This window comes from Sorghum bicolor, chromosome 8 (assembly GCF_000003195.3).
Source record: "Sorghum bicolor cultivar BTx623 chromosome 8, Sorghum_bicolor_NCBIv3, whole genome shotgun sequence".
Classification (NCBI taxonomy): Eukaryota; Viridiplantae; Streptophyta; class Magnoliopsida; order Poales; family Poaceae; genus Sorghum; species Sorghum bicolor.
The window spans coordinates 3,199,115-3,226,655 of record NC_012877.2 but is presented as its reverse complement, the minus strand read 5'-3'; the positions used below and the strand labels follow the sequence as shown (position 1 = coordinate 3,226,655).

Here is a 27,541-nt window from a genome sequence, read left to right as displayed (position 1 = left end):
AAACAGGCTCCATTCTAAATTTTAGGAGTTTGAGTAAAAAAAAACAACTCCAGTGGACCACCTACTTGGGCTCTCATTTTATGAGAACTTCCAAATTCTAATTTCAGGCCTCCAACAACAGGAGCTTCCTATCCTCTCCCCTCCCCGACGCGGCCGCGGCCATCCCGCCCCCGACGCCACCACGGCCACCGCGCCGCCCTCCCACCGCCTCCTCCTCGCCCTCCATGCGAGCCCTCGCGCCGCCGGTGAACCCTCACGCCCTGCCGTGCACCTCCCCTAGCCGCGCACCTCGGTCGTCGCTGCTCTCGCACATCTACACGGCGCCCGTGCAGTGCAACGGCGCGCGGATCGACGATTGCGCCGCCATCGTCACCAGCGCGTGGCTCGAGGTGCGGGACGCCTGCTGCCTCAAGAAGGTGCTCTTCCTACACCTCGGCTTCTCCGGCGTCGCGGCCATGAAGATCCGCCGCTCCGAGTGGGACGGGCCTTTCGTCCTGCGGAAGGCCGGGTCGCTGTCGGCGTGGCTCAGCGCTGCGCTGTCAGGTGGCCTGGCGCCGGTGCAGGTGCCGCCGGTGGAGGAGAAGGTGGAGGTGAACTCCGCCATTTTCCCCAAGGGACCGTCGGTGCCGCTCGATTCAGAAGATGGCCAGGCACATTGACACCACCGAGGTGAGTAATGGATTTTGGGCTGGAGTTGGAGTAAATTCCAAGCCCCTATTGTATGCAGCCTAGCATGCAAATGAAAAAATAGGAGCCCAATTTGCATGCTGGGCTGGAGTTACTCTTAGAGTCGTTCATTTATCTGAAAAATCATGCACTCAAATTACCGTACATTCACTGATTTGTTGTAGGAGAAAAACGCTGCTGAAGAATGTTATGGCTGAAAGTACTATTCGCTTGTCGTAGAAGCGAAGCCTTAGTTTCACTAGTCATATACGCTACTAAGTGTAGGCAGTTCATGGCGACAGAGAGGGCACATGTTGCTGATCCCCAGCCACTTGGCGATGCAGTCCGGGTGAAACCTGTGCCCGCGCGACGGACATGGCATCACGGTGACCTGTGCACCGTCCACAAACTCGTCGAAGCCGATGCTGCACTCCGTGATGCCGCAACCTCCGCTAGCTACGCTTTCGTCGCTCCCGCCGCCGGCGGCATGGAACGTTTGCTTCTCCAGGGTTCGCACCGCGGCGGCGGACGCAGGGACGACGACCGCGCCGGAGCTGCCGCCGCCATTAGGGTAGTAGGGCTGCTGGGTGGTCTCGTCGTCGTCGGGCGGGACGACGACAAGGCCAGCAGCTTGCTCGGCGGCCCGAAGCACTATGTGAGCAAGTGCCTCGGAAAGCATGCGCTCGTCGTAGTAGCCTGCTTCTTCTTGTTCTTGCAGTAAGTTGATTACGCGGAGACAGACCGAGCGGCGGAAATCTCTGAATAGCAAGGGGTCGCCGTGGAAGGAGACGCCGCGCGTGTCGACGTCGCTAAGAAGCCGCATGGTGTCATGGAACTGACGATGGGTCGACAACGGCGGCACCTGTATCGTGAGACTGACCAACAGTTCTGCCAAACTGAGCTGGTCTTGCTCCATCAACAGAACCATGGCCGCTTCGCGTACGCGTCGTTGGAATTGGTCGACGGCGGCGGCAGCGACCGGCGACGGACCGTTGTTCACAACTGAGGCGGCGGCCATGGCGTCTCTTCAGACCAAGCTCTGTCGTCGGCCTTAGGTGAAGCAGGCAAGCAATGTTATTGTTAGATGACGACGGCGCTGCTCAGACAGATATCGTTCTTGGCTGTCGGTGCCGGAGGAGAGGACGGACGAACGCGTGACTGCGTTTCCGCTAGTACGTGACCAAGCTATGTATATAGATGCCGGGTCCAATTCGTTTAGGATAAGAAAACGAATCCGATCGACACAACGTACCCACTGCTAATGCAGTTCATACGGAGTCTCGAACAGACAACAGTAGGTAGTAGATGACGTGAAAAGCTATCCAAACAAGTTTTCTCTGTAAAAGATGCTTGTAAACTAACTCACTTCGTTCACAAAAGGATGCAATGCAATTCTCATTTAAAAGAAAGATATATAGTACCAAATACTAATATTGAGCATCTCCAACAGTTTGTCAAATAAGGTTGTCATCATTAAAAATTTGGCAAAATAAGAAAATTTTATCTCCAACAATTTGCCAAATAAGGTTGCTATTTTAGCAACTTGCTATTTCTCTCTCTCCGCGCGTGTATCTTTATGCGCGCGCATCGCACTTGGCATCACTCTTGGTGGCCAGCGCGGTCCTGCTCTTCTTCAATTGTTGTTGGATGCGACCGGAGAGTGCTCGGCAGCGGTGGTCCCCTGTGCTGCTTCAGATCACGCGGCCGTGTTGTTGCTCCTGTCACGTCTTGTCTGCTAGGGCTATGTCCTGTCACTTGCTCGGGTTACTCTGCTAGGGTCATGCCGATGGAATATGGATGTCAGGTCTTGAATGCATATGCTCTTTGTTTTCCTGTTTGTGAATGCAAAAAAATCACAAAAAAATATAGTGGATATTTATTCTACTATAAACTGATGAATGAAATATAAATCCAGATGATATAGGTTGTGGGCCTATTTTTTTATTTTACCAAGTTAAAATGACAAACTATTGGAGAGAGTCTATTTTTTTCACTTGCCATATATTTTAGGGAGTTGATTTGACAAACTGTTGGAGATGCTCAATAACATAAGTATAATTAATTAGTTATAGAATATGGTTTCATAGTAAATCTAATTGGGACGTAAATTCTAATAATACTAATATAATACTCTTATTCACTATAAACTTAACTAAAGTTAAGCTAGTTTGACATATACCTACAATGCATCTATTTAATTATGTATGGGAGTGGAGGGAGTATCAAGGAATTGTTGTTACCCATAGACGTCCCCAAAATATTGGACGCTAGTCAGATCGTTAATAATTGCTTGGCATCTAGCTCTACCTCGGCGCCTTTTAGACTTCTTCTTTGTCACGTACGGAGTTGCGTGTGCCCACCTAGCCATGTGGTGCTGCAGCAACCACACGCATTGGAACATCTCAAATCATCTTATGAAATGTCAAGAGGAACCCAACTACTACTAACATTAATAGGAAATGTAATACGTGAACGATAATTTCCTTCCATCAGTACTAATCATATAATCAGGAGTATTGTTTCCTAGCCCTAAATAGCAGTGAGTGATCACTCACCTATGTACCAGCATTTGAGCTCAAGTGGTTTGCAGAGCAAAGTTAACTTTCTCGCTCAAGAGAAGGTAAGCAATGGACATGAGGGATATGAAGAGGTGGGGAGGGGCCTCATGGTGGGATGGAAGGAGAAGAGAGACGCTGATTTAAGGAAGGCTCTCAGACCAGTCTCAATGCATAGTTTCATGGTATAGTTACCAAGATTATAAACTAGGTAGAGCCACATGAGTTTCATGAGGGATGAAACTCCTCTCTCATCTGATAAAACTCCTTCATTTAATGACTCTGCCAAGTCAGCGATTTTGCTTATGTGACACCCTATTTAATGTGTATGACACTCTCATGAAACATGTATTGAGACTGGCCTCAGTAATCCCGGTCGAGGTGTGTCGTGGCATTGCTCATGGGGCGACATACTAGGTCTGCGGGGCGGGATACCAGTAGCAATCTATGTCTATCAATGTCGGGTTTTCTTTGACCCGGTAGTGATCCATCTATTTTTCAAAAAAACATTTAATCATTGCACTGTTTGGCTGACTTCTGTTAGATACTTCTACCCAGAGCATATGAGTTATTAAGGCCTTGTTTAATTACACCCGAAATCCAAAAAAATTTTAAGATTCTCCATCACATCGAATTTTACAGTATATGGAGCATTAAATATAGATAAAGTAATTAGATAGTTTATTTGTAATTTACGAGATGAATGTTAAGCCTAGTTAGTCTATAGTTGAATAATAATTGCTAAATACAAATGAAAGTGTTAGAGTATCAAAATCTAAAAAAATAAACATGGCTTCCACCCAAACCTAAATAGGCCACGTCGTTGAAGCTTGACTTCGGTGTAGGGTGTGTGTTTTCCTTTCTCTGATCCGATAATAGTTTTTTTTAAGTAGTGGGCCTTTCCTTTACCGCGAGCCCAGTAATGGACTAACCGCCCCAAGGCCCATTGTACAATGCCCCGATGCATTTTGCTTGCAATCAGCCCATGGCTGTTTGATTGGGCTGGCTTTATATAAAAAAAAACTTTGGTCTATGGACTCGTGAACAACAGCTTCGCGCACGATGAAACACCCATAGAGCCGAAGCCTCTGCACAAATCGCACCGGACTCGTCAAACCAAAATGAGACTTTGTTTGGCATGGCTTTCTTTTCCTTTGATAATAAAATGGCATGACTCTTTCTGCTAGGTCTGGTTTCTCTGGAGCAGCCGATAAAAACTGGCTCTTTCGCTACGTAGTACAAAATATTATCTGATAGCCATAGCCAGTTTTTGAGAAGAAAACCCAATATTATATAATAGTCATAGCTAGTTTTTGAGAAGAAAACCCTTCTAAACGGAGCCTAAAATGTACTTACAGTTTTGACTATTCCCTATGCCCGCTTTGTTGGAATTTCTGCCAAATGTTTCTTCTTTTCAAATGGCTTCTTGACTCTATTAAAGAAGGTAAAGTTGGAGTTATTTTGGAAGAAATTAGAAACAAACCTTATAATTTTTTATTTTTTATTTTATTTTAAAATCCACTTTCTAAAAATAATTGTTAGATAAAAAAATAAAAGTATATGTGTTGTTTGGATTCTCTAGCAAAACTTGCCTCGTAGTGAAATTTAGTCCAACTTTAAATTATTTGACTTTCTAAAAAGAGAGAATTGCATTTTTTTTAGGGTGGACCGAGTATATGTCTATGCCATGAAAGCCCTCCATTCCAAAATATTTAACAGTACTTTAGTTATAATCTGAACTGTTCCAATCTATAGCTAAAATATTAAATTTTCTAAGGCCTTGTTTAGTTCCCAAAAATTTTAGGAAATCGACACTGTAGCACTTTCGTTTGTATTTGATAAATATTGTCTAATTATGGACTAACTAGGCTCAAAAGATTCGTCTCGTCAATTCCGACCAAACTGTACAATTAGTTTTTATTTTCGTCTATATTTAATACTCCATGCATGCGTCTAAAGATTCGATGTGACGAAAAATGTGAAAAATTTTGCAAAATTTTCTGGGAACTAAACAAGGCCTAAGACGGTGAGTGAGTATGCAACATGCATGTGCTTTGTGGCTGGCCGGTGGCCGGTTGGTTGTGGCGCTAGGTATGGTACGGTGGTGGTGCCATGACATTTTGGATGTACACCCAACGAGTATAACCACTGTGTCTGGCAGCTTACCGCCGGCCACTACTCAGTTCTGAGTTCTGACCTGCCACTCACTCTCGATGCAGATATGCATATTGACCTGATGCATACACATGTCATGCATTCATGCTTACCAAAATACTCCCTGATGAACTTCTTCCTGCAGAGACACGCATTGCATATCTACAGGCACAGTAGTGTGTGCTGTGTGCAAGAACTATCTATCTATCTGCGTGCACGAGTGGATATCCGACCGATGATAGAGAATACTAAAAGAGATGGTGTTGTGCCGTTGTGCGTGCGGGCAAAAAGTGGGCGCTCCAATGGCAGCTTTGCAAGTGGCCGACCCCTTTGCTTGTTCACACTCACTCACGCGCGCACGGCCTGCCGGAAAAGAAGCAACGGCTGCAAAGTGTCCATGTTGCTCCTGCTTGTTGTCAAATACCATAATCTAGTGCAATGTTATGCTGCTTTAACCAATAAAACCCCAACCCTGCGCACTAGAGCCTGTACTGCTCCTCTAAACTATAGTACCAGAAACAGGGGAGCTATCTGAGATCATGCATTCAGCTGAGCAGCACAGCAGTAGGCAGCACTGATGCATCAGGATCAGGATCAATCACTCAGTGTGCGCAGTGTGCTTAGCTCTAGCTCTGCATCGTCTCAGTCTCAGATAAATGCATGAGAGATGATAATGGGGTGGGCACTATTGGGCATTGGCCACTCGACCTGCACAAACCAGACGCATGCATTCCATGGGTTTCAAGTAAACTAGTGATCGCACTAGCTAGCAGCTATAGTACTTCTCTTTGTTTTGATTTGTTTTGTTTTGTTTTGTAAGGGGTAGCTAGCAGAGAGGAGTCGGTTGGTTGGTACTGAAGCAAGCAAAGCAAGTGGAGTGTCTGGAAATGGAATATATATGCACACTCACACTCAGCACTCAGCAGCAGCCTTGATAAGTGCTGGCACATGGGGCTTCACTTTCGTATGTATTCATTTTGAGTTTTGACTGCTCATAGCTCGAGGGCTTTCACAGATACCACCACAGCATGCATCTTTGTGAAAAGGAGAAGCTTGGTAGAGTAGTTCTCTGTATGCTGCTCCTATATGGCTATATGCAAACTGTTGCCTTTTTTTTCATCAATCCCTTTCCTGCCTCGAGATCCTTCCATTCATGGCTTTGTTTAGTTCACACTAAAATCCCCAAAACTTTCAAGATTACCCATCACATCGAATCTTTAGATGTATGCATTGAGCATTAAATGTAGATAAAAAATAACTAATTGCACAGTTTGTCTATAATTTGCGAAACTATTTTTTTATACCCAATTAGTCTATGATTGGACAATAATTATAATCCAACTAAACAAGGCTCATATATAATTCATTCAGAAACGAATGCTACTTGCTGGCCTGTTGTTCGATTGTTCCCCTGCGTTACGCAGAGGGCAAAATGATATATGCGCTGTTCAATCATCCTCAAAAAGTATAAGCCTCGTTCGGCAAGGCTCCGGATGAGCCAAAAGCTGTTTTTTTATAGAGGAATAGAAACCCAAAAAAGATTTTTTTTTTCAGTTCCTCCTCACAAACCTGATACAAATTATTACAAAATTAATATTAGAGCTATTTTTGCTAAATATTTTTTTCAAAATGGTTTTATCTTCACAAGAGAATTTGCTCCACACAAGGAGCCAGTCAGAATCATTTTAGAAGGAGCTGCTCTACCAAACCGAGAGGTCTATATATACAAGATGCAAATACAGATACTAGGTAGTGCCTGTGTCAGCGTGTGAAATTGTGAATCATTGCCATGGCTCGCATGTGGGGACTGATCTAATCTGAGGAGGATCGGAGCATCGAATCTTTGCATGCATGTCTCTCTTTGCCGGAGCAGCTGTGAGAGAGAGAGAGAGAGAGCCTCAGACTCAGACATATGAAAATGATGAGCTGTAGCTGCACGGCGCCATCCATGGCGGTGTTTGACTTTTTATGAGCCACGCCAGGCCAGCGCGCTCCGACCATCATGTGGAATCTCGCTCGCTCGGAGAGCAGAGCAGATGGAAGCCCATACTAATTTACTGCTGTAGCTGCTCATAGATCGACCAAAACATTTGTTTTTCTTGGACCAAATAAAAAAATGTATTGTTCTCTTGGACTATATAAGGAGATTAGATTAGATTAGGGCACTCACAATGCAAGACTCTATCATAGAGTCCAAGACACTTAATTACATAATATTTATGGTATTTTGCTGATGTGGCAGCATATTTATTGAAGAAAGAGGTAGAAAAAATAAGACTCCAAGTCTTATTTAGACTCCAAGTCCACATTGTTCGAGGTAATAAATAACTTTAGACTCTATGACAGAGTCTGCATTGTGAGTGCCCTTAGGGGATAGGAAAGTAGGAGGAACTGTTTACAAGACTGGGAAATGATCAGAGGATCAGACAGCGGTCCAGCCGGTCACAAAACCCAAAGTCAGACATCGAGACAGACATTACAGTATATTCATTCAGCCATACTACACCCGTTGCATGCAGCTGTGGTTTTGTTGCATTATTGTATATGATAGGGTAAGTAGCATTTAACTAAGAACAAGAAAATCACGGCCATACAAGTTTGTAGGCAACTTGATATCGATCACACACACACCAACCAAAAGGACCAAAGGTATTAGAGCAAGGCACACCAGCATTAGGTATAGGGAAACACTCTCTTATGGCATATATATGAACAAGTGCAGCCTCACGATGCTATCTTACACTGAGAAAAAGAGAGAGGGAGGATAGCAAGCAGAAAACTTGAAGAAGCTGGTGGTTACAAATACCTTACATGCATGTATCAGACAGACTAGATGTACAGACGAGGTGACTGACACACGCATATACTAGTCCTAGATGATATATGGATCACGGATGATGATGCTAAGCAGTAACAGAAATTACGAGCTAGATATATAGCATGCAGATGGCTGATTATCGATGCATGTACTAGTAGATGAGATGAGATTCCCGTGTGTCAACTTAATTTGCAGCATGTACTTTGTCCCAATACTCCCAAGCTAGCAGTCCCAACACCAACCAAGATGAGTATCTGGCCGGAGCTGCAGCTAGCCAGCTCCTCGATCTGCATCCTCCTCCTCACGGCTTGCCCTTGTGCTGCGTGTAGATGTAGTCGAGGTGCGCCTCGTGGAGCAGCCGCCTCTGCATGCACTCGTCGTCGTCGTTGCCCTCCTCGCAGGCCTCCTCCTCCGCATCTGCTCCCATCATCTGTAGAAGCAGAAGCCAAGAAGAAGATGAGCTGAGATGAGCTTTTATATGTAGCCAGTGCCCACTGCCCAGTGCACGGCTGAAACTAAAAGTTGTGAATTCAGTAGCTTTTCGTTCTCCTCACCTCGGGGATGGAGGAGAGCTCGTCGCCATTGCCCACGCCAACTTCCTGCAGCATCTGCAGGCCGCCGTCTGCAGCACCAGCTGCAGCCTTGACACCATTATCTGCAGACGAGAAGTTCAGTTCAGACTTCAGAGACGTTATTATATAGATCGAGCAGCTAATAAGGTAACTGACGCTGGTAAAGGATGGATCAGCAAAATTAAAGAGGTTCAGCTACGTAGGATAGGAGCTGAGAGTGAAGTCGTACCATGGTGAACCATAGCTGGAACTGGAACTGGGACTGAAGAAGGCAGGTGGCGAGCCGCGGCGGCGCAGTGGAAGCAGCCGGCGACGAGGAGGAGGATCACGGCAGCAGCCGCGAGCGGGGAGGAGATGATGATGCCGCAGCGCCTCATCTCTGCCGCCGTGATGCTTTGGACGGTCGATGAAGATGAGCTGCTAATGCTGCTAGTTGTTGGAAGGACGAGAGGATGGATGGAGAGGTCGTGTACGAGTTGGATGGAGCTAGTGAGTGAGTGCTGGTTGGCTGGTGATCGATGGCTTAAAAATGCCTTAATTTGAGAGAGGGTGGTGGACTGCTGCTGGTGCTGGCTGCCGATGCTGGCAGCTGTATTTATAATGCGAAAGCTGCGAGCGAGGAGGCAGGCAAGGCAACTTGCAAAGCGCAACGCGCAGGCGCACGCGCGCTGGAGTCGGCCACGCGTAGAGATTTGGAGATTGTTTGGACGGGCGCGTGGTTCAAACAAAAACGCTAAAGGCCCTTGCTTGTGTGGGGGAAAAAATAATGAAAAACAGAAGAAAGAAGATAAAATACTCCCACTATATTCACAAAGAAAGTCGTTTTGAACAAGGTTTTGGTCAAACATTAGAAATGTAAATCATAAATAACTTTTAAGTGTTGAGCTTGGAAATGTGAAAACCATATGAATATATTTGTCGTGAAAAAATACTTTCATAAAATATATATATACCACTTTTTGATAAATATTTTTATAAAAACAAGGAGTCAAAATTAGGCTTTGGAGACTATATCGCTACACTAAATGACTTTCTTTACGAGTATGGAGGGAGTATAAAAAAGGGGTAAGTGAGAAATGGCAAAACAACAAAATAGAAAAATAGCTTGTACCAAATATATAGAAAATATATGAGGTGATTGAGGGAGCTATTTTTTTAGACCAAAGACTGTTGGCCTCGCTTTATAGAAAGCATAATTCGTTTGGTGGGGAAACTAGCTTACACAGATAGAGTTCATAAATGTCCAAGGCACACCATCTAACATAGTAAAAACAACCAAACAGTGTCTAAACCACAGTCTCAACAAAGATTATTACACAAACAAACTACACAACTACTAATGGGCATTGACACCAAGTCCAAGTGTTGAGGAAGTCTTTCCTCCGTCTTCAACGCCCAACTCTTGCCCTTCTCCCTGAGTAAGAGGCTCCACTTCTGCGTGAGGTTGTAACATTTGGCTATAGCATTGCCGAAACTCTGCGAGGCAATGGAGATGTCATCTGCCTAAGAATGATGCTTTTGGTGTAATCATTTACCTATTCTATTCTATCTCTCTCCCATTGTAATTCTGTCAAACTTTGTCTGGGCTATGTGCCCCGCCACCCATAGGCCACGGCCGACATCCGTGCCTTAATATACCATGTGAGGGTTCTTTAAACAAACCCCCTTCCCTCCACCCCCGTAGTTGACCTCAAAAAAAACATTTGGCTCAAAAACCACTAAGGTACATCCTAGGGTAACATTTGGCTCAAAAACCTGCTTGTAGAGATCAATATCCTCCTTGACTAGGAGGGCCACATAAGACCTTATTTGAATGTAGTTAGATTTCTATTAATCCACGTGTGTTGGGGTGGATTACATTGGAACTCAATGCAATCTGCCCCAATATATGTAGATTGGATCGAGGTAAATACGACAACATCAAAACAAGACCTAAAGTGGTTGTAACATAAGCCCTGTTAAAGCGAAGAGTGCTCTGTATGATTGCAGCAAGGAGAATTTCTTTCAGGTTGAGGATACGATGTATAAGTGTCCTAGTAAAAGTTTGCAGACTATTCTGGAAGATAAAGAGGTGGTGAACTGTGTGGAACGTGCTGTCTCCATAAGCCCTGTTAAAGGAAGCCAAGGTGCTCCAATGATGGATCTCTCTAGCCAGGAAGATTTGCTTCAAAAAGAAAGCAGTGATATTGACTGGGAGCTCATAGAAGAAGAGGATGGTCAAAAATCTGAAGTTGCTGATATGGATATCAGTTTATCTCAGCAAAAGGAAACAATATTTGTGGAAGATTCTCAGAAAGTGCAGAGTGTTGAGGACAGCATAGTGGAGATAACTCACAAGAAATCGGAAATGTATGATATGACAGCTAAAAACCTAAATCCCTGGGAAAATCATGGTGCTGATATAAGGGCTGTGGTGGAAGACATTCAGAAGGAAAGCCAGGATGAATGGCCAGCGTGGCAGCAAGTGAGACAAAGCAAACGGCTAAGGGAGTCTGGAACCTCTCAGTTGAGGATGGATGGCATCGTCAAGGAAACTACAACTGAGGATTTGCATAGTGAAGGTATTACTTCTACTGATCAGAACTCCTTTGCAGTTCTTTCTGATATTCAGATTGTTTCTTTAGCATCTCAAATGGGGATCAACTCTGAATCCCTTAATTTCGAGAAAATTGATGTGCTTAAGGACCTAGAGAATGCTAGAATGAAACTTATTGAACAAAATAGTAGTTTGCTAGAACAGGAAAAAATTATAGTGGATGAAAATTTTCCCCTAGAAGATCAGGTGGTTTTGGAGTGGGGATCAGAGGAATCTGATAAGGAATCCTGTGTAATTCCTGTTAGCTCAAGAAAAAGCAAGTCGGCTAAGAAAAACAAAAGAAAAACCAGAGCAGTGAAGGCTCATCCTGTTGATGATCCTACTGAATCTGGGGGAGATAAATCTATGGCTAGCCCTAGATTTAATCTCAGAGATAGAAAAACTATCAAGAAAGTCTATAAATGATAGGCATCATATGGAACTGTAGAGGGGTGGAGAAAAAAGGTCTCAGTTCGTTTATCAAGGAGTTAATTTGGGATCATAGGGCTGACTTTATTGGTATTCAAGAAACTATGAAAAAGAACTACTCTGACAAGTTTTTTAGAAAGATTGATAATGCCAAAGAATTCAGTTGGTACTGGATTCCTTCCAATGGCAAATCTGGAGGGTTGTTAAGTGGTATTAGAAATGATAGATTTGATGTGGAGAGTTTTGATAGTGGTGAGTTTATGATTACTGCTAATGTGTTTGACAAAAACCTAAAGAAACACCTTTCTTTGGTGAACGTTTATGGTCCGGCTCAGGATGTTCTTAAGGACAGCTTCCTTGCTGAACTGTCAAACTTTTGTATCAAAGCCAAGTACCCAGTTCTTGTGGGTGGCGATTTTAATATTCTGCGATTTAGCAGTGAAAAAAACAAAAAATTCAGTGAAAATAATTTCTCCGATGTTTTCAATTTGATCATTAACTCCTACGAACTAAGAGAGTTACCTCTTGCTGGAGGCAAGTTCACTTGGAGTAATAATAGATCTAACCCTACCCTTGAAAAGCTTGATAGAGTGTTAATCTCTAGTTCTTGGGAAGTGGAATTTCCTCTCTGTAATCTTCGGAAGATTCCTAGGTATATGTCAGATCATAATCCTTTGATTGTGCGTACTGATTTACACCAGCAGATAGGATTTAGACCTTTCTGCTTCGAAAATTCCTGGCTGCAACATGCTGATTTTACTAGAAAAATTAAAGAAATTTGGGAAAGGAATGTTAAAGCTAAATCAGCAATTGATTCCTGGAATATCAAAATGGACAGGGTCAAAAAGTTTCTCAAAGGCTGGGGACAAAATTTGAAAGGGCACACCAAAATACAAAAGAATCCTTCGTGAAGAACTTATGATTTTGGAGAAAATTGAGGAAAATGAAATGTTGTCTTCTGATAAATTAGACAGAAAAACTTTCATTCAAACTGAGCTTCTTAGGCTCCTTGAAGAAGAAGAGAGTTATTGGCATAAGAGATCCAATAGTATGTGGCTTTTAAAAGGTGATAATAACACAATTTTTTTTCATCGTATGGCGAATGGGAAAAAAAGGAAGAACACTATCTTTTCCCTGAATGATAAGGACCAGGTCATTGAGGGGGATGATGCCCTGGTGGCTCATGCTACCTGCTTTTACAAAGAGTTGTTTGGACCTTCTAAGCCTTCTGGCATCCGTATAGAGCCTAGCTGTTGGGATGAGTCCGAAAGGGTTTCTGAACATGATAATAGTGAATTGAGTAAGCAGTTCTCTGAAACTGAAATTAAGGAGGCAATTTTTTCAATGGAGAAAAACACAGCACCTGGGCCAGACCATTTTCCTGTGGAGTTTTATCAGCAATGTTGGGAAATAATTAAAGATGATTTGATGGCCCTTTTTTCTGATTTCTATAAACTAGAATTGGATATTGGCAGATTCAATTATGGTGTCATCACTCTCTTGCCCAAAGTGAAGGATGCTAATAACATTAAGCAGTACAGACCAATCTGCTTACTGAATGTAAGCTACAAAATTTTCACTAAAACCTTGATGCTCAGATTAGAAAAGGTGATGGGGAAAATAATTAATAGGAGCCAATCTGGTTTTTTGAAAGACAGAAATATTATGGATGGTGTCTTAGCTTTACACGAGATTCTTCATGACACCAGGATTAAAAAGAAAGATGGGTTAGTCCTTAAATTGGATTTTGAAAAAGCTTATGACAAGCTGAATTGGGAGTTCCTTTTTGATTGTCTTAGACAAAGAGGGTTCTGCGATAAGTGGTGTGATTGGATTAAACTAGTAATGGTGACTGGTACAGTTAGTGTCAAAGTTAATAACACTACTGGTGGATATTTTACTTCTGGTAGAGGTGTCAGACAAGGTGATCCTCTGTCACCTTTTCTGTTTAATATTGCGGCTGACTCTCTAGCTAAGATGATTACTCTTGCTCAAAGAAACAATCTGATTACTGGCTTAGTTCCTAATTATATTGAGCATGGGGTTGCTATTTTGCAATACGCGGACGACACCATATTGTGCTTGCAGGACAACAAGGAACAAGCAACTCATTTGAAGCTTCTTTTATACCTCTATGAGTCCATGTCGGGCCTCAAGATTAATTTTTCCAAAAGTGAAGTAATCATGATAAGTCAGGATGATTCCAAGAGTGTTGAATTCTCTAATATGTTCAATTGTGCTATCGGTAAGTGGCCCATGAAATACCTTGGAGTCCCTGTTGCTGGCTCTAGGCTTCATGTGGCTGACTGGCTACCTATTATTGAAAAACTTATGAAGAGATTGGATGGTTGGAAGGGAAGTGTGCTGAGTCTTGGGGGCAGGTTGACTCTTATTAATTCCTGCTTGAGCAATCTTCCTGTGTATGTAATGTCGATGTATTGGTTGCCTGTGTCAACCATTGACAAAATGGATTCTGTCAGAAAAAGATTTTTCTGGCAAGGAGGAAACCTAAAAAAGAAGTATCATCTTGTGAAGTGGACCAAAATTTCAAAGCCTAAAGATAAGGGAGGGTTAGGCATTAAGAACTTAAGAAGAATGAATATAAGCCTTCTGTGTAAATGGTGGTGGAAGGTGGAGAATGGAGAGGGTATCTGGCAAGACATCATCAGGAAGAAATACTTAAAAAATGGAAGTTTGCATATCCTGAGGAAAAATCATAAAAATTCTGCGGTTTGGAATGATTTACTTAGAGTGAAAGCTTTATACCTGAAAGGCAGATCTATGATTATTGGGAATGGTAAGAATACCAGTTTTTGGCATGATCGCTGGTGTGGACTTGTCTCCTTAGCAGACAAGTTCCCTCGTCTTTTTGAAATTAGCGAAGATCAAGATTGCACAGTGGAAAATATGAAGAATAGGAGATGGAAACTTAAGTTTAGGAGATGGTTGCACGAAGACCTTCAAAGTCAGTTGGGCAGACTCCAGGATATTGTCTATCGTTGTTGTACTAATGGCGACAAAGATAGAGTGGTGTGGGATTGGGAGAAATCTGGGTTTTCTCTGTCAAATCTACCTACAATCATTTGTGCAAGAATGATTATGGTCTGAATAATAACAAAATTTGGAAAGCTAAGCTCCCTATCAAAATCAAAATTTTTCTTTGGCTAGTATGTCAAAATGCAATTCTGACTAAAGATAACTTGTGGAAACGGAAATGGAAAGGGAACAAATCTTGTGCTTTTTGTTCTGAGGATGAGACTGTTCAGCATATCTTTTTTGGGTGCCTGATGGCAAAATATGTGTGGAGTATTTTAGCTTTCTCTCTTGGGGCTGATTGTAGACCCTCTAACATTGATCAATATTGGATTTGGGTCAATAAGATTTTGCCTTATAGCCAACAGATGCATGCTGTGGGGCTTGCTGCCATTTGTTGGGCGCTTTGGCGTTCGCGTAACGCTGCTTGCTTTGAAAAGAAACATATCAAATCTCCTACTGAGATTGTGTGCATGATCTGTTCTTTTCTGACATATTGGGCAGGGCTGCTGAAGGAAGATATGCAGGCTCAGGTTATTCAAGGCGCGGCTGTGGTGAAGTCAGCGGCTTTGTTTTTCCACAGTCAAGGCGTTCAGATGGGTGCAGGACATCAGATGGTGCCTTATGATGGTTGATTCCCAAAAGCGTTGACATCCCTGAAGACTTTCTAGAGTTTGCTGTTTTTGAGCTCTAGTTATATGTCTAGACTTAGTCTAGCAGTTCAAGAACCTCTTTCGTGTGGTCTGTACTGCAACTTTTCGTTGCTGGCGTGTTATCCTGTACTTTGGCTTGGTGCCCTTGGTGTACCTAGGCCTTAGTACCGCTTTATTTCTTGTGTGTCGGTACTTTGTTTTGGTTTGGCTGAACTTGGTTGTAAGACCTTTGTAATTTCGTTGCTGCGGTAATGAAATTCGGTTTTTACCGGTGTGGAAAAAAAGTGGTTGTAACATTCCTTGATGTGAAGCCATTGATAATGGTTTCAATATCAATCTCATCTAACAAGCGTGTTGGCGGTTCTTAATGACATATTTACCCCGCCAACATAGTCCATGCAAAGGAAGAAAAGCATGTATTTTACTCACATATACTTATTAAATGCTTACCAAGTTCCACATGTAGTGCAAGTTGTGTTTTACAGATCATATACAGGCATACAGGTGGAAAGCAAATAAAAAGGCGCAATCCGACACGTCAAAAAAATGCGCAAATAAACAAGTACTCAAAAGCCCAATATAGAAGTGCATCAATTTGTAGGTGGATCTGGACTCAGGGGCCCGAGAGGAAGGCAACGGGCTATGAGCCGGGGCCGGCGGGGCCCACCAGGGGGCGGCCGCCCCCTAGGGTCGGCCGACCCTGGCCCAGCCCATCTCGGCACCGCCTTTCGCAGAGGCGGTGCTGAGCCTATCCTCCCGCAGTCCCCGCGTGCAAATTGCAGTTTACACCCTGGGGAACCGACCTTCCCCACCTATTTAAGGAGGGGGAGAGGGAGGCTCCATTCATCTCATCACATTCACAATCAACCCTCCACCTTCAAGGCATTTGGGCACTACCTCTTCTTAGTTTTTCCCTTTAAGCTTTTAGAGAGAGAGTTGGGTGAGCTATCAAGGAGGGCTTGGCTCCTTAGAGAGAAACTTGGGTATGAATAAAGAATATCTTTACTCCAAGTCCATGCCTTATCATGTCTGATATAGTTCTTCATATGAACTAGAGTATAGTTCTTATGATATGGTATATTACATAGATCATAGGCCCTGTTTTATGATGCTAGATTATGAACTAGAATATAGTTCTAGTGAAAATGATATGACATATATTTTAGTATATAGTTCTTATAGTATAATGCTACCCTAGGGCTAGTAGTGTATTATATGAACTAGTGCTAAGTGTATGTTGTATTATTCTCACTTAGGACTTTAGTCTAATTGCTTCATGTTAATTAATTGCCTAGAAATAGCTTTGTGTGAAGATGGGGGTTTATCATGCTCTTTTGAGTAGGCTCGGGCTTCTTACCTGTCGATCCGTAGGGTCGGGGACCTGGGGGAGTCCGAGTAGGTTCTTTGCATGTAAGGATGGTGCTTGGGTGTAAAGGCCGGGTAAATGCATTGTCCTAGTCCACGGTTGAGGGGATGGCGACAGGTGGTGACAGCCCTGTCCGTCCTTGGCATTCCCCCACGTTCGGATAGGGTGTAGGAGTCTAAATAGCTGCGGAGGTTGCTGGCAGACTAGTACTCGCTTAACCTCCCAAACCATCTAAACACAGGACTAGATCTAAGTAGTATAATTACATGATTAACTTCTTCTATAACATGATCTGTATCTAGGACCACACCCGCTCCAATAGGTTGTTTGTTTATTCTTTGATTCAATTCATTCTTTTAGTCTATTTTTATTCCTTAGCCCATATGCCATGCCTAGATTGTGATGGATCACTATTCTACATATAAATGTTTATCACCTGCTATGACTTTTGATTCCATTATTGCTATCATAATTACTTTGATCTATGCTTATCTTAGAATCCTTAACATATTAAGCCTTCCTTAAAGCGAACCTATAAATACGACACTCGGTAAATCCCCGAGTTGAAATGCTACACGATAATTCCTGTCCGCTTGCGGTACTTAAACTCCAAACCTAAGGAACTATCACCCCGGTATATACTTAACACTGTTGCTAGACATGCGCCGAGCTAGTGACTTGTTAAGGAATACCAACATAGAAATCCTAGTGCCACTACCATGATTAAGAACTGGAACCCTACCCTAACGGTAATAAGGCGCCGTTATCGGGAAGGTAGATCTAGCTTCCTATTCAAGGCGGTGATGCTACGGATCTGCCAATATAACACTGCCAATGTCATTAGCATGAGTAGAGCAGAACCCTATTCTAGGTAGCGACGCTAAGAAACGCTAACAAGCATTTCTGGCACCGTTGCTTAGGATAGATCTATACTCTAATCTTGGTGATTGCATTAGTAAGTGTTATCACGACATTTCTGACATCGTTGCTGAGGACGGATTAAACCCTGTTCTTAGTGATAACGTTAAGAAATGCCAACAAAGCGCTTGATAGTGTCTTGATATGGTACTGTTAAAATTGAGATCAACAATTAGCAACTACTCCAAAATTCATAAAGTAGAGATATGATCACGCGAGAAACAATTAGTAAGGCCTTGTTTAGTTCGCGATTTTTGTTTTTGAATTTGGCTACTATAGCATTTTCGTTTTATTTAGCAATTAGTGTCTAATCATGGACTAATCAGTCTCAAAAGATTTGTCTCGCAAATTACATATGAATTATGTAATTAGTTATTTTTTTATCTATAATTGATGCTCTATACGTTCAAAGATTCGATGTGATGAGACGAAATAAAAAATTTAAACTAAATGAGGCCTAAATAAAATTTAGATTCATACCGTGCTGGTTGGTGCCGCCTCCAACCGCCTGGCGCCTGCCTCGGATCCTCTCATCGCTAGAACTGCCGATAAGTCGTAAGCCGATTGCCGAACAGATATTCAGATTGAAGGATTAGGGAGAAGCGAGGTGAATTAGAGATTACGGTGAGGTGAGATTAGGGCCGTGTGATTACCGTTGGAAACCTGAAAACTGGAAGTCTGAAACGCGCCGTCAGGCCCCGCCCTCCACACACTGACGCCGCACACGCAGGAAAAGGCCGAACCGCGGAAGGTCACGTGCGTGACTCCTGCCACCGTGATCACGGAAATACAGGTCGTAGCATATATATATACGTATAGCAGTGTATACATACATGAGTGGAGGCCCATCGGTGGAATGGACCTAGGACGGACGTCCCTCCCGCCTCCCTCAGGGCCGGGCCTGGACCGTATACACCCATGTCCCTTTGCTGCATGGGCAGATCCAGTGGGCGGCATGGGTATGGTGTGGCATACCTAGGCCCAGCCCAAAAGCATACATGTACGACTCTCTCTAAAAAAAAAAAATCGTTCCCTTCAATCCCACACCCGCTCGGCCGATCCTGCCCGGCTGCCCCACGCCACGCGCGACCTGCGAGTCTGCGACTGCGTCAAGTCCTAGCGGCGGCGGCGCGCGGTGCCCAGCCCTTGCCCCGGCGGCGGGCGGCCGACGCCCCGCGGCACCTCGTCCCCTTGCGGCCGCCCCTAGTTGGCCAGCCCCATCTCCATCCTCCCAGCCGACCGGCCCCAGCCAGGCTACGCCGGGTTGCCCCTTGCGGCCTTGCCCCACCCCTCATTTGGTGAGAACTCGATACCCTCTGCTCTCCCCTGCATTTTCTTTAGTTTCCCCCCCAAATCCTAGCTTTACTGATACCTAAATTTGTTAGATAGCTGTTGTTAGATTTTTTTTTTGTAGATTTAGTGCAATTTATATATCTTTTTTTTTACCGCAAAAAAGAAAAAAAAACTGTGGGGCAGATCCGCACAGTCGGTGGCGAAGCCAGGATTAATCATTGCCAGGGTCAAGTGGCCATATTTATATCCCATTTTTTCAGGGCTTTGGCTCTAGCTCTTCATAGGAAGCAGCTTCTCTAAGAGTAGGGACAATAATGGGCTTATAGTCAAGTTAATGCTGATGTGGAGGAGAGAATAGAGGAGAAAGATGAGAGCTTGGCTACCATGAAAGCACCAAGCTGAGCATGGAAGCATATGTATTTGTGGACCCAAATAGCAAGTGTTGTGGGTAGAAATAGGATAGAGAAACTTTTTCAAGACGAATAACTTATTGTATAACTTGACTCTTATAACTTGTCTTATAGCCAAATATCTTGGCTCTGTTATTGATCTTGCTCTAATGGGGTTATAGCCGTTTTGGAAACCGTTTGGCAAAAACATCTCCCGTGTAATATAGTTTGTATTAGCTTTGTGAAGAAATTCCACTTTTTTCGACTTTGGCTCCTCTATAAAAAAAACGGCTCCGGTTCCTCCGGACTCCTTGCAAGGAGTTGTTTTTGGAGGCTTGGTTGGCCGAGCTCCTTGCGAGGAGCTCCACGAAGCCGGAGTCAGCACTCTGCCAAACGGAACCTATAGCTTGCGATAATTGTATAATAAAATAACATGCATGGCATAACCCTAATAATCGATTAAATAACAAATGAGATATCATGACAAATCACAATGTACTTTGGTTGCTTATTAAATTAGTCGGTAGTCTAATAAGCCTTTTTACATTAACAATTTGCAAGCAGCCATACATAAAAAATACTAATACATACTTTAACGTTTTGCTGGAATAAGAAATAGGAGAAATTTTTGGTTAAAAAAAAATAGGAGAAAGTTTTTTAATCCAATACAAGCAACAAAATGACATTGTTTGCTTACGATTATATATTAAATCTTGCTATTATACTCCACTTTCACCTAGGAGGTAAGATTCAAATAAATCTAAACTCTTGATTTTTTTTTTGTCTTTTTAGAATGCATGCAATAAATAAATAGGAGTAATTAAAATATTCTACACCAAAAGCCGTTAAACTAAGGTTTTGTCTTTTTATAATGCATACAAAATGACATGTTTTTGATTTTTTGCTATTCTACTTCCGTTTCTCCCGTCTCAAGTGCAAGCCACCAGGGCCTTCGCGGACGCAAAGCACATATGCGAGAAGCCGAGAAGGCAAGAACGACATCAATATATGCATGTCTAGGCAGGGGAAAGGCAAGCTCCACTCGGAGCGTTGGAGTACTACTGGGCCTGCTGCATGCGTTTTTGACCTGATCATTAACTTGTCATTAGTTGGGCCATCGGGCTGCCAGGGTCTTGAATATTTTTGACCGGGGTCACAAACGGTGAAAGATCGCAGGGTACTGGAGGTTAGCGCAAGGTCGTTGGGGTCGGTTGACCCCGACGCGATAACGTAGATTCGCCCCTGCCCAGTGATAGAACTTTTCATTTAAAGTTAAAACAGGGGTTCATACATACAGGGATTAACTGAAAGCATCAAACCAAACACAAAAAGAATTGATGTATGCAGTAGGAATTAGGGATGTTTTGGTCCATTACTTATGCATTATACGATTTGGTTGTAGGATTTGTGAACTATGAAGAGGGATGGAGACATTGCTTCTATGTGTTGTAATCCTATTTGTTATTTAAGCTTGTGTTGTTTTAAACTAATCTGTATTGTAATTTAAGACTTATTACGCCATTTAGTAGTTGTGTACTGAATTGTTGGGCATTTTTTTATGAAACTTTACCGAATTGCTAATTGGATTCTACCAGTTTGCATATGAAAATTTTTGTTTGGCATACCCTATACAAAAATCCTGGCTCCACCACTGCTTTGCTGGCACCGCCGCCCCATGCCATGCCCCAAGGCATGGTTGGTGTTAGCTGGAGTATTATTTTAGGTCCATAGGAAGGATATGAACTTTGTCTTACCAGTGTCATGCAGTGTCAGATCAACCACCACTGTTGCATCATTTGATCAATATGCCGGCTTCATGTTCCTGTAATGATGGATCCATTAACTCTATTTTTTTTCCCTTTTTTTGATGGTGTTTTTTTCATGCCAAGGCACCAAGCATCATGTCGGAAAGAGGTCGCTTGGCAAGGCGATTGAGTGATGATCGCAGGGGGTACCATGAAGTCCCTCTAGTTGACCCCAGAGGCAGAGGTTATCCTGAAGTTCTTGTTGTTGGGGATCGTAGGAGCTACTCTGACATCCGTGTGGTTCAGGAACGCCGGGACTATCATGAAAGCCGTCTGCTTGATGAACGTAGGGTCTACCCTGGTGTTCGTATGGCCGACCCTAGGGGCTATCCTGGCAGTCGTGGGATTGATGACCGTAGGGCCTATCCTGAGATCCATGAAGGCCCACGCATGAGGGCAGCTCACCCTCACCCAGCTGTCTTAGAGGATGAGCTCGAGTTACAGGAAGTTGAACTCCGGAGGCTTTTGGCACATAACCGTGCTCTGGCAGAGGAGCGTGAAGTGTTAAGCAGGGAAATACAAGCTGGAAAAGATGAGGTCCGCCACTTGAACGTGATCATTGCAGACATTAGTACTGAGAAAGAAAGTTATATTAGTAAGCTTGTGGACAAGAGGAGGAAGCTTGAAGCTGAACTTGGAGCAAGTGAGCACTTGCGTGATGAGGTCAGGCAGCTCCGTGGTGAGATCGACAAGCTCATTACCACTAGGAAAGAACTATCTGCAGAGGCTGCATCTCTCATGGAGGAGCTGAACAGGGAACAATCCGTTCAACAGCAGCTACCCATGCTGAAAACAGAACTTGATGGTCTGCAACAGGAACTTATTCACGTGAGGTAGTTCTGCAGTTTCGTTTGCTCCATTTGATTTTTGGGTGCACCAGTTAGTATTTTTCATATTTATATGCTTGTATTGTAAGATCATTGATTTGTCTTCTGCAGGACTGCTTGCGGGCTAGAGCAGAAGGGGAATTTGGAATTGCTGGAACAAAGGAAGGCAATGGAGAAGAATCTGCTTTCTATGGCACAAGAGATTGAACAGATGCGAGGCGAATTAGCTAAGTTTGAAGTTAGACCATGGGTCACAGGTATGATGTTAGGACTACTTGACAAGACTGTAAATTTTCTTATCCTTGTTGCACACAATACCTCCTCTCATTGGCAGGAGGCTGTACTATTGTAGATAATTCTGTTTGTTTGACTGAACTGTGCATATTTCTGTATCTCTTTGGACTATTACAATCACTATACCATGGTTATAGGAGTAGGACATCAGGTTGTGACTCCTTTTTGCTATTGTGGGCACAACAATTTTGTGCATATCAACTGTATCTGTTCTTATTCTTGTCTAGGAGTCTTTATCTTTACTTTTGATCAATCTTCAGCTCTTCTCCTTTCTTAAAATACTAACTATTTGAGGTGTGAAATCTAGTTATAGAAGATCTAATGAAAAGCTACTCTAGAGCATACAAGTTACAAAAGTTTGGTATTTTACAAACTGGACCATGCCCCCTTTTGGTATTACAGGTTTGCAGTGGCTTTCAAAGTTTTTTTTAATACCTGTATTGGCCATGGTTTTTAAGGCGTCGCCTAGTCGTCACCTAGGCGACAAGGCGCTTGCAGGGAGTAAAGATGTCCTCGATGCCTAGCCAAAAGCAGAGGAAAACGATAGGGAGAGGCCGTAGCCACCGCTTTGCTCATCCCCACCAAATCCGGTGCCGCTTGGCTTGGGTCATCTGCGGCGGAGGCGGTGGTTGATCGAGATGGGGACCTGAGAGAGCAGCAGCGAGAGGTAGGGAAGGAGCGGAGGGCAGGCTGAGTGCATGCAGCCAAGAGCAGCACGAGGGAGGGATGGCAGCGCTGTACCTGCGTGAGCCATGAGAGAGGAGATGCGGTGGCGCTAGATGTGGTGGCGCTGCGCCTGCGTGGAGGGAGATGCAGTGGCGCTGCATCTGCATGTGTCAAGCAGGGAGATGTGGCAGCGCTGCGCCAGCACAAAGGAGGGATGTGTGCGGTGGCGCTGCATCTGCATCCGTGAGATGAGAGATGACCTGAGAAGGGATAAGGACGCACTCGTGGGCTGCCTATTCCCTGCTGGTATTTTCCTTTTATGTTTTTTCTGGTTTTTCTTTTATCTTTTTTCATGCCTATTCTCTGCTGGTATTTTCCTATTTCTTAGAATGGTAAGGCGTCACCTTGCCTCGCCTTCGCCTAGTCGACTCAAATGAGTGGCTCACCATGTCTTGCCCTGCCGCCTTAAAAACCATATGGTGTCGACTATTATACCTGTGTGGGCGCATTCATTTTGAAGATACAGCCTATAATTGGATCTTGCTGCAATTGGCAAAGGTTGCAGAATAGCACAAAAGAGCAGAACAAATTTGCCCGAAACATGCCCAGCTGCTTGTTGAGGTGTAAAAATTGTCACATTGAAAATGAGACAAAGTATGAACTCAATGATGTAATACCTCCATATCCAAAACACTTGTATGCAGCCTGAATCATTATTTTAGTACTCCTTCATGCCCTAACAACTTTGTAAACTATCATTTGGGAAAATAGGAAACTTCTGTATTGCAAGGCCAACATTTGTGGTTAGTGGCTACTGGTTTCTACTAATCTTATGGGAGATGTGCCTTGTAGACGTTAGAATTATATTTGTTAATTGATAAAGGATACATATGGTATATGTTTTAAATAATATACATTGATGGCTTAGGTTCATATTCTTGGGCAGAAATTACTCAACTGTGTGCTTACTGAACCCTGTTAGTTTGTTGACTGCACTGCACTGGATATGATAGTCAATTAAACAATACTTTAACTATGTTATTTTTGCACATGTTCAAATGTATAGAAGCAAGCATAGTCTTTGTATATGTTGCGAATTATCTGTTGCTCTAAAATGTATATTATGTGCATGGCTATTTTTTTGTGCTGATCTTGATTTAGCATAACCCAGGACATGCAGAATCTATGTCTAGACAGTTTAATACTTTCCATCGTTGACCTTGATGCCTTGATACTCAACAATTGGTGTTGTTTAATGGGGCAAAAAGAACTGGGGAAATTGATGTGTTAGCATGCCATAATCAGTGTTGCCCTAGGTGCTAATCTAGAGGCAGACCAGTGTCTAGCACCGAATTGGGATTAGGCAGGAGCAGGACTAGGCATGGTTTGATCACCACTTTGGCAGGCTAGGTGGCTAGGCAAGATGATGCTGCCTAGATAGGCTAGGTGGTTTCCTTGCTCATCACTTGCGTGTACAAAACTCAGGAATCTTCCTCATCAACAACCAATGCTTAAATCATTTGTTAAGACTGAATCATTTGAGATTTAAAATGGATAGTGATTTTCTTCAAAGTCAACTTCCTGAAACAGTATTTATCTTGTCAGTATTGTTGATGGTTTATACTTCTCATTTTTTTTATTTCTTTAATATAAGGCAGAATTCTTATGCTATTACTTTTATGTAACATTTTAGGTGGAACATATGGGATGCAGATGGGGAGTCCTGAAGTGACCTTCACTAAGAACCCATATGAAGATAGTTACAATATCAATGCGGTATGATCTCCTAAAAGATAGCATATGTGACCATTAAATTGTTCCCCTATTAACTCTGTGGATAGTTTTATTTTATCTGTAACCTTCTATTGTATTTGTATTACCAGGGGGTTTCTGAGAAAGGTCCTTTGCATCCTCCTGAATCTGGTTCATGGGGGACATATGACAAGAATCGACTTCAGTACCGCTAAGATCAGAACTTAATGGTTGGAGAAAGAACCACCTTCTAGGTTTTAATGGTCATGTCAGAATGTTTAAAGTACCTAAGCTTTATGCCTTCTTGTTTTAAAATTAAGAGTTGTATTTTTAATGCTTCTAATCATAACTTTTTCCAAACTATCTTATAAACTGGCTAAATTGTTAAATTACTGGTACCAAGATGTCCAGAGTGGATCATGCATTCCCCATGTGGCAATATTGAAAGATAAATTGTTTACAGTTCTGCACACCTCATTCAATTATAGTTTTAGACATACAGCCTGAAGGGCAATATATGCTACATCGGATAGAAGACTCAAGAAGAAGGTGAAAAGACCTTTTTACTTTAAGCCCCCTTCCCCTCATCATATGCAACTATGCAAGGCATATACAATAATGTTGCATTTGAAGAGAGTAATACTAAGCACACTGGACTTAGACACATTACTGTAACAGTGATAAGGATTAAACAACACATCCAAATCCGAAGACATGTTATTGTCTTGGTTTGTTCTTTTTAGATCTGTTGTGCTTTCTCCCACATTCTACCCAAAGTTATGTTAGTAGCCATGAGAAAAGTGGCAAAAACAAGATGACACAGAAAGATATGTCAAGTCAAGCTGATGGGGTGGAAGGAGACACATGGCTCCCTATGAATCAAATGGTACGGTCATGCTCAGGGGTCCAAAAAATGTGTAGAAGAGAACATCCTTCGCATGCAGAAAAGGGATGGTGGTTCCAAGAAAACTTGGAAGGTGCCGACAATGGAATCAACAACAGAGAAGGGTTTTGTTACAAGACATGTGAAGGAGTAAAGAAACACATGGCTCAACTGTACAGTGTACATCCAACATCAACAAGAGGGTCACATGTGGGGATTTGATACTGAAAGAAGAGAGACCATCGTATGCATAGAGGAGCATGGTGGTCTGGGACCAATGTGAGGTCCTGATAATGGAACCAGCGACAAAGAAGAATGTTGTTGTAGCCATGTGATGAGACTCAATCAACTTGGCGATGGAAATTTGTTTTCTTGCTCGGCACACACAAACTCAAGGAGAGGACCTGCAGACTTGGATGGATGCAACAAGACTTTAACAAGACTTGGTTACAACAGTAGGGCTAGGACTAGGATACTAAGTAGGCAGTAGCTAGCAACAACAACAACAAAAACAAGGTAGCAGCAATTGCAAAACCATTATGTTAGCTCAAAATGAAGCCCAATAGCACACCAGCAGACACCAATGTTTCCCAACTATTGCACAGCCAACTTGCCTTTACAAGAAGTCAAGTAGCGGAGGGCTGGCCGCAATGTTGAACCAACACCCGGTTATGGAGTCTTCGGGCAACCTGGAGAAGGTGATGGTTGTGCCATGGGTAGAGGCCCTCACCTGTTACATATAGGGAGACTCCTTGAGCTTGCCATCGTGGTTTGGCCATCAAGCCAGCAGGTGATAATAGCTGTGTGGTGAAGAAGCTGTAAGATGCCAGCAGGAGTTGGAGCTTGATGAGGTGACAGAGCTGCAATTGAAGGGCGATGCAGCATGCAGGGCCATATAGAGGTGTGATACACTGCTTAGGGTGCGAAAGCATGGCGTGATGCAATGCTGAGGGGCCACGGCAGGTTAGATCCGAATGCGTGGAGGGGTGTGGATTGGCATGCGGATGGGGCGCTTCCTGCATGGAGGATTGTGTTGACACTGAAGGAGGCTGATATGGAGGGGTGGTTGCCTTGATTTGAGGCTTTTTCGAGCCTCCAGTCTGACTAAGGTCTGAATTAAAGTTGCAACACTCGATCTATAGCTCAAGAAAGACAGCTCAATGCATGGTGGTGAGCTTGCAGCAGCAGCCACTACTAGTACTATTAAAATTGCATTGATGGCTAAGTGATGGCCACCCCAGAGAGCAAAGAGGGTAGTGAGCGGCGGTGATTCTGGAGCTATGCTTGGGATCAAAGAGGAACAACGTACAAATTGGACTCTATTACCATGTGAACTACAAAGCTGGTGTATTCACTAGCCTCAACGAGCAGTATATGCTACATAGGAGAGAAGACTCTAGAACAAGGGGAAAAGACCTTATCTTTGGCACTTTAGAATTGGACCTTGTCAACTTGGATGGGTCATATTGTTGAAGAAAGAGGATAAATAAACAGATACCACACCTTTGAGTTCAACTTGGATTACGAGTGAACTTGGAACACTGAGATAGAGATGGTGAAATAACGTTGAACTTTAGTCTAAGCTTTATGTGGATAAGTCAGTCACCACAGGCGGAGCCTCATGGAGGCGAAGCTGGGCAGTTGATCCCCCTTGCCGTGAATAGATTACTGAAGACCATATGTACAGTTTAGTATAGAGACACCAGTTTCTACTATATTTCATTCATAATCCATCCCATTCCTGAATAAATTTTCACCCAAGAAACTAGGAGCAAAGTCTTTTGTGTTTGGCCCTCCCTTGGTTTTGTGTCAGGCTCTGCCGCTGTCTGTCACTTGAAGCTACGGAGCCCTTATCTATATTGTGTTAGTGATGGATGTGATCACAAGGGATGG

The 27,541-nt window shown here is 43.3% G+C and overlaps 2 protein-coding genes across 4 annotated transcripts in view; one reads left to right on the top strand and one right to left on the bottom strand.

Moving 5' to 3' along the window:
* LOC8074880 (protein FLX-like 3) overlaps positions 286–27,541 on the top strand; it is a 32,191-nt gene continuing 4,935 nt past the window's right edge. Inside the window, exons 1-7 of one of the 3 annotated variants that reach the window (XM_021445718.1) lie at positions 286–292; positions 16,292–16,296; positions 18,910–19,037; positions 21,311–22,059; positions 22,165–22,310; positions 24,707–24,789; positions 24,897–25,189. In XM_021445718.1, the coding sequence (XP_021301393.1) occupies positions 21,323–22,059; positions 22,165–22,310; positions 24,707–24,789; positions 24,897–24,980 (1,050 nt within the window). In that variant the 5' untranslated portion in view covers positions 286–292; positions 16,292–16,296; positions 18,910–19,037; positions 21,311–21,322 and the 3' untranslated portion in view covers positions 24,981–25,189. Of the gene's footprint in view, positions 293–16,291; positions 16,297–18,785; positions 19,038–21,310; positions 22,060–22,164; positions 22,311–24,706; positions 24,790–24,896; positions 25,236–27,541 lie in introns of those variants that run through there. The other 2 variants (XM_021445717.1, XM_002442750.2) reach the window with 2 other exon arrangements.
* LOC8066956 (phytosulfokines 2) lies at positions 8,049–9,354 on the bottom strand. The gene is made up of 3 exons (XM_002441783.2): positions 8,995–9,354; positions 8,748–8,848; positions 8,049–8,623 (listed from the first exon to the last, which is right to left on the bottom strand). The coding sequence occupies exons 1-3, from the start codon at positions 9,140–9,142 to the stop codon at positions 8,495–8,497; spliced, it is 378 nt and encodes a 125-aa protein (XP_002441828.1). The 5' UTR covers positions 9,143–9,354; the 3' UTR covers positions 8,049–8,494.

Coding starts and splice junctions, on each gene's coding strand:
- LOC8066956 (XM_002441783.2), bottom strand. CDS start 9,142: ATGAGGCGCTGCGGCATCATCATCTCCTCCCCGCTCGCGGCTGCTGCC. Junction 8,849..8,994: donor TCCAGCTATGGTTCACCATG/GTACGACTTCAC, acceptor TCTCGTCTGCAG/ATAATGGTGTCAAGGCTGCA. Junction 8,624..8,747: donor AGCTCTCCTCCATCCCCGAG/GTGAGGAGAACG, acceptor CTGCTTCTACAG/ATGATGGGAGCAGATGCGGA.